The sequence below is a fragment of the Sardina pilchardus genome, chromosome 14 (assembly GCF_963854185.1).
Source record: "Sardina pilchardus chromosome 14, fSarPil1.1, whole genome shotgun sequence".
NCBI lineage: Eukaryota > Metazoa > Chordata > Actinopteri > Clupeiformes > Clupeidae > Sardina > Sardina pilchardus.
Window position 1 is genome coordinate 11091259 of NC_085007.1, and position 14445 is coordinate 11105703.

Genomic DNA, 14445 nt, shown 5'->3' on the forward strand with positions numbered 1-14445 from the left:
TGTTAACTCCCCGGCTTGAGACCGCCTCGAAGCAAGGGATTGGGGGTGGGGGATCGGAATGCCTGTGTCAATTTCCCCGCCAGCAGCTCCACCCTACCCTGGCTTTATACTTAATACGTTGCGCTCCAGTTGCCGCTGTAGTCTAATCATTAGGCTAATTGTATCCAGGCTGGAGTTGGTGTAGGGTATGTTAGCTGATATATGATATTTTTCACAGACTGACTGTAGCTTAGGAAAACACAGGATTCACACAGCCCTCTCAGAACCCCCCCTATTCAAATCGTGTTGGCTTCAGAAAGGATTTGCCGACGAGCAGGAATTCCGCCTTCCATTCCTTATTTAGCACAACCCCCGACAACAACACCCGCCCCTTTCTTCATTTGTCCACACAGAGAAGTTGACAACACTCCAAGCGACCGCCCACTTCACCAAATAAGGAGAAATTGCCCAAAGACGGCAGACAATCGATCTGAGTGGAACCTCTTTCCCTTCCTGATCCCGTTTATATGCTACGGCGACTTCCGCTGGTGCTGCTAAAGCAGTGCGATCATGGCGGAGCGCGTTCAGCAGCCCCCAGCTAAACGGCTCTGCTGCCGACCCGGGTACAACACAGCATGCAGACAAGGCCAACGGGCCGGTGGAACAGTATGTGGCGGTCCTGGCGCTGGCCAAGGGGGATCCAGCAAGACCCAGAGCCCGGAATCTCTGTTGGACATCGCGGCTAGGAAAGTAGCAGAGAAGTGGCCGTTTCAAAGGGTGGAGGAACGTTTCGAAAGGATCCCAGAACCTGTTCAAAGAAGGATCGTCTACTGGTCTTTCCCCAGGAGCGAACGGGAGATCTGCATGTACTCTTCGTTCAATACAGGCGGAGATGAGACTGGGGCAAGCGGTGAGAACAGCGACGAGACACGGTTGCCTTTCCGCCGGGGCATCGCTCTACTGGAGAGTGGCTGTGTGGACAACGTATTGCAAGTCGGTGAGTGTGTGGATCCAGAGAGATAAAATGTTCAAAATACTCGCCTTGGATTATTCGACCAGATCTTAACGATTAATTGGCGCTGTACAATCGTCAATGTTTAAGCAGAAAATAGTGTATGTGGAGGAAGTCATTTGGGTTTGCCATGAACAAAGGGGGAGGAATGAAGCGACAAAGGGCACAACACACACACATGCACGCACACACACACTCTCACACTACGGGCTTTTAAATCACCCAAGCGCTACATAGCCCAGCGCGAAGCTCGCGGAGTACACGGAATTTATGCCTTGTATTACAATCTTTTCTCAATATATTCCCCCCAAAACATCGACAAATGTCCACACACGTTTATATTGTGGTGCAGATGTGTAGTAAGATCTGTCGACGATACATTTTTGCACCGTCTCACATAGGGAAAAAAACATCACGGAAGTAGACATAAATGGCTGACTACCCTCTGTGGTTTTTAAACAATATTCTGTTTGTTTCCACCGTCACCGCTAACCTGAGACGCTAGCAATTCTATTGCTTTATATAGGTTAGTATTTGATAGAAGGACAATTTGGGTCGCTTGTCTGTTGTGTTTATTTTTCGAAGTGAAACGCATGGGGGGAGGTTATTGGCGTAGCTAACGTCCCTCTGCTGTTCCAGCAACGAGCCAGAGGAACGCCAGCAAAATCTGTGCTTTTCCACCAGAATCTCGACTAACAATTAATTTAACATTTAGAGCTGTTGTTTATTTATTATGGCCTGGTTGCTATTTTTGTTTCGGACTCAACCGCCCAGTATTTCGGTTTTATTTAGCGAGTGCGCATATCAAATAGCCGTCAGGCATTCCCATTGAGAGCCTGGTACTTTGTTCCCATTTTCATGTTCATTTGTGTCTTTTCAGCTTTCTGTCACCCTCCAAAAGGAAGGCAAACAAAAGCGCCTTTTTATTTCTTTTCACTGCTTGTTAAATAGAAGAGATTTGGAAAGGGGTGGGAGGACCGGCAGTTTAAAGCTGCAGATCCTCTATTTTTAATGGAACCCGATCATTTGCGATATTTCCAGGCAGCTAATTTGCTTCAGAAATGCTCTTTTGTCGGAACGTGATTTGAATTCACACCGCATGAAAGTGTCCTTCAAACGTCTGATCACACCACACCATACACCCACCCATAAACAGAAATGAAGTCGTGTTCAAGTAAACCTGTTTCATACCTGGAATCTGTATTAGCATTCTCGCCACCTTTGTTTAGAGTTCCTGCAATTAGTTTCCCAATCGCAGCTCTCCGCCCTTGGAGGCGGTTCAGGATTTTAATCTCATTACTCTCTATGGTTAATTTGAATTGTAATGCAATCTGCAAACGTAATTTTCTGCATGACCATTCCCCCCCTCCTCCAAGGGTTGTTGGATCAGCAGTGCTTCATCTGGGCAGTGTGCCCTTCTCTCGGTCCCAGAATGGGGCGGGCGGGGGTTCGGCACAGCTCAGCTCAGCTCAGCTCAGCTCAGCTCACAATAGTGCCGACCGGGCCTCTGCATCTTTATCTGGCGCTTCTATGCAGCTGTTCCTGACAGTGTTTGACAGGGCGGTTTCATCATACATCAAAGACCGAGCAGTGAGGTTCAGGTGGAATGTGTACAGTTTTTTTTAAGAGAGAAAGAGCAGGGGGCTGTTTTCTCCCCTCTCCGTTTTTGGGGGGAGAAGAAGAGGGCGAGCGGCTTGATCCCACAGGCCAGGGAATGGGGAGTGACAGGGGAGGGAGTCTTGGCTGATTGCATCCTGGTCTGGAATTTGCAGCAAAAATAAAGCCAAGAAATGATAAATAAAAGATGCAATCTTCTGGCACAGGGGGCAGCTCTTAGCTGAGCTGAGGGGGACAGCTAGGTACACACACTCAGTGCAAAGGCTCTTGGGTAGTTAGTGTGCTGCTGCTGGCTGAGGCTTATGGTTAGTCACTGAAATGTGGGGACATACTTCATGTATTTTCTCTTTCCGTTCCGGTGGTTGGTTAAAACAAACACACATGGAATTAAATATACAAAGAGTGTGTTCTGTTTTTGTAGGATAGACTGACTAGAGACGTCACGTAGGCAGATGGACTAGGCTACCCCTACAGATTTGGATTATTTTGTCGTCGTCACAGCAGTGGGCAGGGCTTTGTCATTGTTTGTGCTCCAATAACACCCCATCAAACCCTTGTCATTTATTCAGACACAATTGGGTTCATGTCGCAACAACCCTCGCCGATGTTTAGTGAGGCTCATTTTATAATAACAGCAGCACCTTTTCATTGTCACGTAGGCAGAACCCGATAATGACTTCATGTCACACACATACATACGCACGCACGCACGCACAGACACACACACACACACGCATGCACGCACAGGCACAAACATGCACGCACAGGCACACACACACACTCACAGGCACACACACCCACTCTTAAAACTCTGTATATGTAAGAAGAAGCCGTGTCTTCCTTAGTGTTATGTAAATCATTATGTCATGTGCAAGTTTGCCTGGGCTAACAGGGTCAAGTTCATTCCTTCCACCCACTGATTCAACCACAGCATCACTCAGCATTTGTGCCGGTTTTGTCTGCTGTTGGTCAATTAGGCCAAAGGTCAAAAGTCACGTTGTATATTAATTAAAGGTCATGTTGACACGTCCCATCATATTTAAGCACTGACTGTCATTTGTCTAGGGACCCCCCCCCCCCCTCCCCCCCAACTGAATTATGCAAACTGTCCACTAATTAGTTTATCCAAATCTGTTCCACTAAGAAGACACTGGAGATGAGTGCTGTTTTTGTTGTTGTTGTTGTTGTTGTTGTTTGCTGGTGTGCAGAAGATCTATGTGAAGCTTTGTCTGTTATTGCCTTTGTGTTCTTACCAGCTGATTTTCCTCCGAAAGCTGCCGTTTGAGTTAAAGCAGCACCGCGTTAAAGCGTTATAGCGTCTCGTGCCCCTGTTGACGCACGAGGGAGTTCTGTGGTTACTCTGCGACTCAAAGTGCTGATATTACTGTGGCTGTGGCACAGAGGTTGGGTGGTGCATAATTCCGGTGTGCGTGACTGGTAAAGCAAAAGCAAAGCAGCCAACCCCCCATCGGGCGTCTCGAGAGGCGCATCTGGGGCTCCCTCTGTCTTGGCTGTTTTTCGGACGTACACACAAGTGCAGAATTTAAGATGTGGAACTTACATTTTGCATGAGCATGTTGCTTTTGAGTCAGTGTGCTGTGCCACGGGGACAGGAATGCGACCATCAGTTTGCTCACACAGTTGCAGTCTCTGCTGTGAAACTGGGCCTTGAGTCTACCCCCCCCCCCCCCCCCACACACACACACACACACACACACCCGGACGGCACACAGATTGGCAAACCATCTTGAGGTGATGCGACGCATGGTTATTTAGTCTGGAGGTAGACTCTTGTCATGCAACCTTTTCCATAACCTCTTTGCTTGACCTGTCGCAACTCGCAAGGCTAGTGTGTGTGTGTGTGTGTGTGTGTGTGTGTGTGTGTGTGTGTGTGTGTGTGTGTGTGTGTGTGTGTGTGTGTGTGTGTGTGTGTGTGTGTGTGTGTGTGTGTGTGTGTGTGTGTGTGTGTGTGTGTTGGATCATTTGATCCCATATCCTCCTAACAATACCTCCCACAGGTTGCACCTCAGTTCACATCCTCCTAGTTTGTGTATTTGTGTTAGATCCACCCCCAAGCTCACCACACACACACAGTGTCCCTACCCCCAGTGCCATGCTGAGTGAATTACTTTCTGACAAAATAGCTCTCCCATTGCCATTTCTGTTTCAGACGATTTCATAACACTGCACTGTTCTGTCACATTCCTGTGAGTGTGTGTGTGTGTGCGCGCGCACACATGCACTCACGATGAAAATAAAACTAAGAGCTGGGATGTTTAGAGGCAGGACCCTGGCTGGTTCCCTGTGCATCAGAGGGCTGCTCAAGTTGCACCATATATCGAAATCTAGGCCCTCTGGAGCGGGCTTTGATCTCTACGCAGACTAAAGTGCAATCCACTCACAGCTGCAAAGAGAGCAAGAGAGGGAGGGAGGGAGGGAGGGAGTGTGTGTGTGTGTGTGTGTGTGTGAGGAGAGAGAAAGAAAGAAAGAAAGAGAGAGAGCACTGGTGTGAGTTTGGGCTCAATGGGAGGGTGTCATGCCCAAACAGTTTCCCCCTCAAATAAAAGGCCTGGCGAGAGAGAAGACAATGTCCATTTAAAAAACACACAGCGCCGAATGCACTTAGATGTTCTACTGGACGTTTCTAAGAAGCGGTGTGGTTTTCTGGAAGTGCAAAGTAGGACCCCGGCCTCACGGTCAGAACATATAGCAGCCAGAGATGGCACATCTGAAACGAATAGCGCAGAAATACTCCCTGGCTGCAGACCACGAACTGTATGGTGTTCATGGGACAAAACAACTAGTTTTGCCAATTTGTTTATACCCCCTCAAATGATACAACTTTTTTTTTGTGAGTAAATCTGTTGCAAACATGCCGCTGATTAGTTCCAGCCGGTCCTCAGCCCAGTGACCGAGAGATTTCCCATATGAGGGCCAGAAGAGCCAGGCTGATCTGAGAGGCCTTTTCCGTTTCGAGATGCCTAGCTGTTGTATCGGTGGTTGTTGTTGTTGTTTTGTTTATTCTACGGCCACGGTCTATCCGTTACCGTTTTTTAAATTTTTCTTCATCTGGCATTTTAGCTTCCCATGCCTGCCTGGTTGTTAGCCTAAAAAGCAGATGTGTTCTCTGAGTTCACAGATGCTTTCCTTTTTTTGTCGTTGTTGTCTGAATGTGTGAAATGAGTCTTGTGTTTCGGGGTAGGGCCCGGTTTGCAACAGAATGGGAAGATTAGATGAGGGCTCTGATTGACTGGAATGCAACTGGCCAGGCCTGCCCACATTCAGACGCTCGAGTGCCATCCAGTACCCTGGCGCAGAGCTAGAGGGCATTGCTGAAATGAAGAACCGAGGCTCGTCTCCGGTAGCCACAGCCTGGCCTCCGACAGCAGCACACGGCCGCGCTGCAGACCGACGTCGCTCTGTCATTAACCTCTGTCTTGATGTCACCACAGACAATATAGACAGCTTCGTTTTAACCGCCATTACTGGAGATGTCTCCATAGCTGGCAAGCACTGAAAAGCAGTTGAGGTTTGAACATTTTTGTAAATAGCTGAGGACATTTTGAAAATGGAAGAAAGTATTATGTGAATTATGTGTAGTCATAAACACGTAGGCCGACATGTTTAAAACCGTCATGGTTAGTGGGGTCCAAACTCTCCTTTATCCCAGAGGTCTTTCTGCTACAGTGTTCCTCCTTTTGTGAAGCAATGTTGGTACCTCGGCGATCGGTTGTTAGGTGTGACTATTGCCATTATGGAACTCCCATGTTTTTTTAAGACATTTAGAATAAATGCCTCACCCTTTTTAAATCCTTCGCATGATTTATGTGGCACCTCAAATGAAACAAGACAGAAAAATACATAACTCTTAAGGACACTGTCAACCATTGGCGCTTGCTATTACAGTTAAACCTACTGTGCTGGTGCTCATAGATGTCCCAGAAGACTTGTCATTGCTTGCAGTCAAACCTGGCTTAAAATGGACTTCTGGCATACTAGCCTGTTTCTAGTTAGTCAGCCTGTTCATATGGGGCTCTGACAAACTCAAATATCCTTTTCAGCAAAAAAAGATAGCCTTGTAATTCCCCCCGAAGTGTTAAGTTCATTATCGACTGACTTTGTCCCTTGGTTAGAGCAGGCTACCACTGACTGAATGTTCTAGAATGATCTCTGCATCACCGGTGTCTGTCCCCTTTGCCCCCCCCCCCCCCAGCCCCAAACTAAGCACACTGTTATTTTGCCATTGATACAGCATTTTTAATGTTTGGCTGTGAACAAGAGGAAGTGGAGGCCATCAACCCGTGGCCACTGGCCAGTGTGCAGTGAGCTCGTTTGATCCGTGTGTGTCTGTGTGTGTGTGTGTGTGTGTACGTGTGTGTGTGTGTGTGTGTGTGTGTGCTGAAGGCTGTGTCAGCACACATGGGTCCAGAGGCCCCCACACGATTTATACACCGATTAATCCTGGATATCTCGTCTGCAGTTTCTGCTGGATCAATGCGTTTGTGCAAATATTCAGAATCATTCTCGTGGTGCAAGGTAGACACCAGCAATCCATGTTAAAACTGTGTGTTTCTTTATTCACACCCTTATTTTCAGTGAACATGAAAAGAACATGTCTGTTAAAAGACCTCAGACAAGCTTTGTTTTAGCATAATTTCTGCATTTTGGTAAAAGTAAAAATAAATATACAGGTATGGTTGTTTATATGGTGTGGATGTGCCCAAACGGTGGTTCTCAGCTAAGTGAGGATTGGTCCTTTCTTGTCACCGTTGTTCCTCCGAAGCTCCGAGCTCCAGCGAGATATTCTCCAGCCCAGTGTCAGACGCTTCATGGAATGCAGCCGAATTCCATTTCTACACAGGAAAGGGATCTTTGCCATCTGCCCTTAAAAATGTGTTTTAAACACACGAGAGGAAAAGAGCCCCAGAGAAGTGTAAAGGTACCTTTTTTTTTTTAGTTTTCTCCTTCCCCTCTGACAGGAAAGCCTATTTATTCTCATACCCTCGCATTAGACGACCAGAGGACAGCGAGATGAGCCTCATTTGTTTTCAGGTGGCAGTGTGTAATTTTTGTGTGTCTGTGTATGTGTAAACCAGAAAAAGAGAGGAACTCTAATTGCTCTTAGGGCTAACAGCTGTATGTGTGTGTGTGTGTGTGTGTGTGTGTTTTTTGTTAGTTAATATTTAGTTAATCTCTGGACTCCAGACCTGCGGGATTGTTTTCATCAGACTCTCCATCCATCTTGAGCTGATCTGTATGCTGCCTCGTCTCCCAACGCCATTAACCTTCACCGAGGGTACCAGGAGGGGGGGGGGGTGGAGGGGTGGAGGGGGTTGCGCCGTGAGCCAGGTGGGGGTAGGGTTGCCAGGCAGGCAGGCTTACCTAGCTCCAGTGGGGTCTGTGGACGGCACATATTTTTCCATCTCTGGCAGTCCGATTTTTCTCTGGCAGTCAGCGACCAGGCATCAGGCGGCTCGGCAGGATGGTGTGCTATTGGGCACTATAAAAAGGCAACCCCCGTAAAGCGACTGCATCATCGGCCCAAATGGCGAGGAGTTACCAGTGCCCAGGCCGGCACGGGCACTGGCACACGGGCTGGCAGCGTCGGCGGGTTTTCGGGCGGGTTGTTTTGGGGCGTCCCAGCGCGCCGTGACGCACGAGGCAGGAGTGCCCCACCGTGGAATGGGCAACGGCAGCGTTTCCAAAACGCAAGAGCGCCACGCAAGTCCGCTGGCGCGCTCTGCTTCCATATGCTCCGAGAAATGAGGCCCGCAGGTGGGGGGCTGGGCTGGGGTGGGGTGGGGATGGGTGCATGTTCACGGGGGGTAGATTGAGAAGCGCAGGTTTGGGATCGCTGCAAATCCGTTTTGTCCCCCCCACACCCACACCCCCACCCCCCCTCTCCCTCTCTCCATACTCTGCAAGTCGCAGCGTTTGAGGAGGTTGAAAAGGTAATCAATCCTCATTATTTGGGACTCGCTGGCAAGGCCTGGGGACTGCTAGGGTGATGGATGGGGCCTTAACGCTCACATTAATAGATAAGTATTGCTCATAAGGAGGTCTGGGGCGGTCTTAGGGGGGTTGATTTGGTGCGATGCAGCACACTGAAGCCTATGTGTGTGCCTTTTCCTGGGATAAGATGAAAACAGATCAGGAATCTGGAGTGTATCTGGGTAAAGATTTAGGTCTTGGGGGTTTTTTTTTCTTCTTTTTTTTTTTACAGCTTTTCCCATAAGGAATCCCACATATGTGCTCAGGTGCTTATATCAGACTTTTAACTCCTCAAAGTCCTTTGAAAAAGTATTTAAAGAAAAGTGTTTTTTGGCAGGACGATCCACAACCACAATGAAAGCATTAGAGGAGAGTCCACGCCACGCTGTAGAACTGATCCCAGGCCTCCACTCAGAGAGAAAAGGCTTGCTAAGGTTGTCTTTGTCAGGCTAATGAGACTTTTAGCTGCTGCCTACATGTGCTAGCTGTTAGCGGTAGCATTGGAGGGCTTGCTTCCTGGTCTTGTTTTTCTTCTCTTTGTTCTCGAGCGCGGTTAACCCCGCGGCAGTTGCGCGTCGGAGCAGCTGTGCCGTGCTCCGCTGTGACACGGGGCGATCATTTTCAGAACGCAACCCGGGGTCATGGTTTAGCCACCACTTCCTGCTTTGCACCCCCCTACTAAATACACATTCATGTGTGCGCACACACACACACACACACTCACTCTCTTTCTCTCTGACACACACTCTCAGACACAGATACCTACATAAATACAGACGTAGACACAGACACACAGTCACCACTCACACACACACGCCATACAGATGCATGCATGCATGCGTGCATATGTTCAACCCCCTGGGGATTCGGTCGCTGGATTGAGTTTCACAAGTGGCTTTCCAGCAAGCCGCCAGTCTGCTTTACTCAACACTTCAGTCTCCGTGCGTCACACTAATGAGTAATAACCCACCCAACCCAACCCAGCCCAACCCAACCCAACCCCCTACCCACTTCCCACTTCCCACTTCCCGACGCTAGGCTTCAGTGGAGGGACGTGTCATTAGGTGCCTAGTATCCAGTCTACACACACACACACACACACACACACACACACACACACACATAAACACACACAAACACACACACACGTCCTGTCTTTAAGCAAACAATGCCCTGTACCCCCAGGACTAAACACACACACACACACACACACACACACACAGGCTCATACAGGTCTGCAGATCCACCCTGCGGGCCTCCTCCGCCCCCAGTTTTGGTGTCGCGGTGTGGTGCGCGTGGATCCACTCCCCTGTCCTCTGGATGCTCGCGTGACGTGTCATTAACTGTCTCCGCGAGAACCAGACAAGCCGGAAGAGGAGAGGTGGGAGGTGGGAGGAGGGAGGATGGGAAGGAAGGAGGAGAGGAGTGGGTAGGAGAGGTAGGGGAGGCAAGCACAGGTTAAGGCTAAGGAGCGTTCAGACACCACCACCACCACCACGGTCCCTGAGATACCTGACCGAACTGAAGCTCTTGGGTGGAATGGCGAGGTTGATGTTGGTGGTGGTGGTGGTGGGGGGGGGGGGGGGGTGAGTGGGTTGAGCTTTGAAGTGAGTGGGTTCTATAATCCAAACAATGACCCCTCACCCCTCAGGAAAGCTGTTGTGCTTTTACGGTTCTTTGCCAGAATGAGTCCTAGATTGTAGCACTTTCTGTTCCCAGTTTTGTTATTTATACCTCAAAGAATATTGTTAATGGTGAATAAACCCAAATAATCAAATGGATACTGTATATATAAAAACAAGTAATTCGAGTGGTCTCAGTTTAGGCGTTCCCGTGTACTGCCGTAGGGAGAGCCTTTCTCTCACTGAATACAAGCACAATGCGCATTACAACTGCATTCCATAATGCGAGCAGTTCATCCTTTTATGACCAACCTCACGTTAGGACTCGACCAGTTTTGCAACCAAACCAGTTTGTTTAATGAACAGTTATGAAAGGGGGGGGGGGTTGGGGTGGGAATGAGAAAAGGGCTTGCACAGCTTGTTTCTCCGGGTCTCATCTCGCCAGTGTTTTATGTACGGCTATCGTATCAACAGAGCCCCAATCATTTTTATTTACCTGACAAGAAGGGGCGGACGAGGGGGGGGGGGGGGGGGGGGGGTTAAGCCACACAGGCTGGCATGCGGGCAGACAGACAGACAGACGGGCAAGCAGGGAGGGCAGTACGGATAGAGCAAGAGAGTGTGAGCGAGCGAGAGAGAGAGAGAGGGAACGAGCGAACAAGTGTGTCGATTCACCAGCGAAACCCCAGGAACCGATCAGGATTTATGGTGGCGTGAGCGGGACGAATGGATTGCGGAGACCTCTGCATGCAGCCTTGCCCCTAAAGGAGAATCCGCCTTAAATGACATATTTAGGGGTGCAGCAGCGGGCCGGTGTGGTTAATTCAGTGTGAAGAGGGAACGGGGATTGGCGGCGGCTGCGGAGCGCGGATGGATGGATGGAGGGAGGGAGGGAGGGAGGGAGGGAGGGAGGGAAGGAGGGGTTGGGGGAGGAGAACAGGAGCGAGGGATGTGGGGGGAGGTAATGATCATAATTCCATCCATGCTCTGTGAAAAGGGCCCCCACCTCTCCCGGCATACACTAACAGTCATGGCACGATGAATAGAAATTGGATATGCAAGGTAGCGTGATGAATCACTTGCGCTAGAATGAGGGCTTTGCCGTTTTCAAATCAGAGTGGGGTTGAGGGAGAGAGACACAGGGAGGCAGAGAGAGAGAGAGAGAGAGGGGGAAGTGGAAAGAGAAGGGGAGAAGAAGACAGAAGGAAGAAGGGAGGGAGAGAGTGAGAGAATGAAAGACTCCATTTTTTCATTATTGAACTGCAGCGTTGAATATTAGAGTGGTTTTAGGCTGTAGCTGGGATAGCTTGAGATGTGCCCATTGGCACATGGCATACAAGCGTGCCTTTAGCTCTCCCCCTGCAACTCATGCTGCTTCAACAGGAAGTACTGTTCAGTATGCAGAAAATAGCCTAAACTGTGCAGTACATCAGGATCTGTATGGAAAACACCTCTTGAGATAATCTTAGAGTGCTTTCAGTGCCTGAGTCAGCACAACAATATTATTATTTTTCTATAATAAAGATGACGTAGATCACAGCATGACTTTGTAAATATTGAAATTACCGATACATATTATGCCTAATAATTCTGTATTCGCAGTGTGCTCCCTGCAGTGTGTTATGCCAACATTGTGATTATATGGCAAAGTCATGGTAAATAATGCCAAACGTATGGTAAATATGGAACCCTTTGTTGCTCAAACTACAGAGGAGCATCCAATCGTTGGTCAGTAGTCTCAGGTCATGTGACATAGGCTGTCTGTGTGTGCTCCATAAGTGTGGTTGTCTCTGTGACATTATGACACGTGGTTCTTTAGGAAATTATTGTCATATTTGTATTCCCTTTAAGCAATGGGATTTATTTGATGCTCACATTATACCTTTGATCATGTGTTGTCGCTGGCCATGTAAAATGTAGTCCATCGTCAAACCGCGCGCGGTCTGCCATGACATTGTGTGAAATGTAATGACATTATGCCCATGATCTCTTTGAATTTTCGCACCAGTAGTCCTTGCTTAACTTTATAGGTTCGCATTGGTGCGCTATCTATAGCATCTTGTTTTTAAGTTCACCTGTCTTGCTGATGGACTACCAGTCTCCTCTGTCTGTGAAGTGAGCGTATGGCTCTTAACCGAACATATCTTGAATTCTTCATGTTTTATCGGACTCGCTGTCTGTGCGTCTCAGTTCAAGACATTCGTCTATTCCAGACGTACTCTCCAAGGTGTCCTTATGTCTGTGTCGACTCGGACTCTCTCTTTTTCCCCCCCTTCCCGATGTCTTGTGTCTAGTCGTTTATGTCCCAGATGTGGTCTCTGAGGTGTCCCTGAGTCTGGGTTGGTTGTCTGTAAGGCATGTCTGTCTGCCTGTCTGTCTGTTTGTCTCTGTCTTTCTGTCTGTCTGTCTGTGTGTCTGTCTGTCACACTTACCCCCACCCCCTGGCCTCTGTGTTTGACGGGGAGGGGGAGGGTGCGGGGAGGGCACGTATGCGATGCGTAGGCCCCCGGAGAGGTTGGCCCATCAGGCCGCGCTGGCCTCGCGCTGCCTGTCTCCCTCGCTCAGCGCCAGGGTGATGGATCTGTTTGTGTTTGCGCACCCAATGACACCCAGGGCTCCGTCAGGAGGAGGACACTTGTCAGGGGCCTCAGCCCTCGGCAGCCCGTCCCTGCCCCAACCTCCTGCTCCTGCTCCTGCTCCTGCTTCCTGCCCCTGCTCCTGCTCCTGCTCCTGCTCCTGCTCCTGCTCCTGCTCCTGCTCCTGCTCCTGCTCCTGCTCCTGCTCCTGCTCCCTCTCCTGCCCCCCTGAGCCCCTGCCCCTGCCCCTGCTCCTGCTCCTGCTCCTGCTCCTGCCCTTATCAATGCCCCCTCCGCTGTTTATATTAACATGCAGGATGTGCTACTGGCCCAAGCTGGATCTACCTACCCATCAGTGAAACAGACAAAGGAATGCCCCAAAACCACACACACACACACACACACACACACACACACACACACACACACACACACACACACATGCATACACACACATACCACTCCAGAGTGAAGGGCCAAGTCTACACTGTCTCTTTGTATAGGTTCATGTGTGTGTTATATGACTGTTTTGTCTTTGTGAAGCTGTGTCATTTAGGGATCTTGTGTTCGTTTGTGCTTCTTTGTGATGTTAGGCTGCTAATTGTCTTCAATGCTGGCAACTAGCCAGGAAGTGTGTGTGTGTGTGTGTGTGTGTGTGTGTGTGTGTGTGTGTGTGTGTGTGTGTGTGTTTGTTCCTTTTAGTGCCTTTTCAATTCATCTCACTCTCTACCCCCTCTCCTTCCCCATCCTTGTCTCTGTCTGTCTCTCTCCCCCCTCTCTCTCTCTCCCCCTCTATCTCTCTCTCTCTCTCCCTCCATCCTTTCTCCCTCTCCCTCTCTCTCTCCCTCTATCCTTTCTCCTTGCTGCTGTGCCATGCTGTGCTGTGCTGTGCTGTCCTGTGCTGTGCTGTGCTGTGCTGTGCTGTGCTGTGCTGTGCTGTGCTGTGCTGTGCTGTGCTGTGCTGTGCTGTGCTGTGCTGTGCTGTGCTGTGCTGTGCTGTGCTGTGCTGTGCTGTGGGGTTTTGGCCATGGAGCAGAGCGAGTCCTCAGGCCTCAGCTGCGGAGTGAATTGGCTTTGTTGCCGCTTTTACCTTTTGTTGGCTCTCGCATAAAGGCATCAAGGCTACGTGTGCTGGAGCTCTTGAATCAAGATCTGGACCGACGGGTTTGTGGTAGCGGCGGCCAGTGACCACAGCAGACCTGGCCCCTCAAACTTCCATGTAGCACTTCGGACGGTCATAACTCTGTCAGTCCTAGCTCCCAAGACTGCCCGTTACTGGGCTATGACGGACTCTGAAAAATATGTTTATTACCTGTCCCAAATGCTGCATGGACATGTGAACATCTAAGCTCTGCGCTGCTCTGCTGCCCTTGGCTATGCTGCTGCTTGGCTCTTTTTTGGGTCTTCACTGCCGGTTACATTCTGTGCTGGGAGTCTTAGGGCAGGGACCAGGGGGACCAGGGACCAGCCTCCTCCTCTCCCCCAGCCTCCTCTCTCCCAGCCCCCAGCCTGGTCTGTCGCCACTGCTGCTGCTGCTACTTCAGCCTCGGAGCCGAGCTGAGTTTGGCTTGGCTTGGCTGTGCTGTGCTGTGCTGTACGGAGTGGAGTGGAGTGGAGCGGCGCGGTGCTGCTTTGCGTGTTGGCTGCC

The 14445-nt window shown here is 49.7% G+C and overlaps 1 protein-coding gene across 1 annotated transcript in view; it reads left to right on the forward strand.

Annotated features, from left to right (window-relative positions):
• The first annotated feature begins 529 nt into the window (after positions 1 to 529).
• Positions 530 to 14445, forward strand: part of zswim6 (zinc finger, SWIM-type containing 6) — a 62549-nt gene continuing 48633 nt past the window's right edge. The window contains exon 1 of the mRNA XM_062553999.1: positions 530 to 976. Coding sequence (XP_062409983.1) covers positions 550 to 976 — 427 coding nt within the window. The 5' untranslated portion in view covers positions 530 to 549. The remainder of the gene's footprint in view (positions 977 to 14445) is intronic.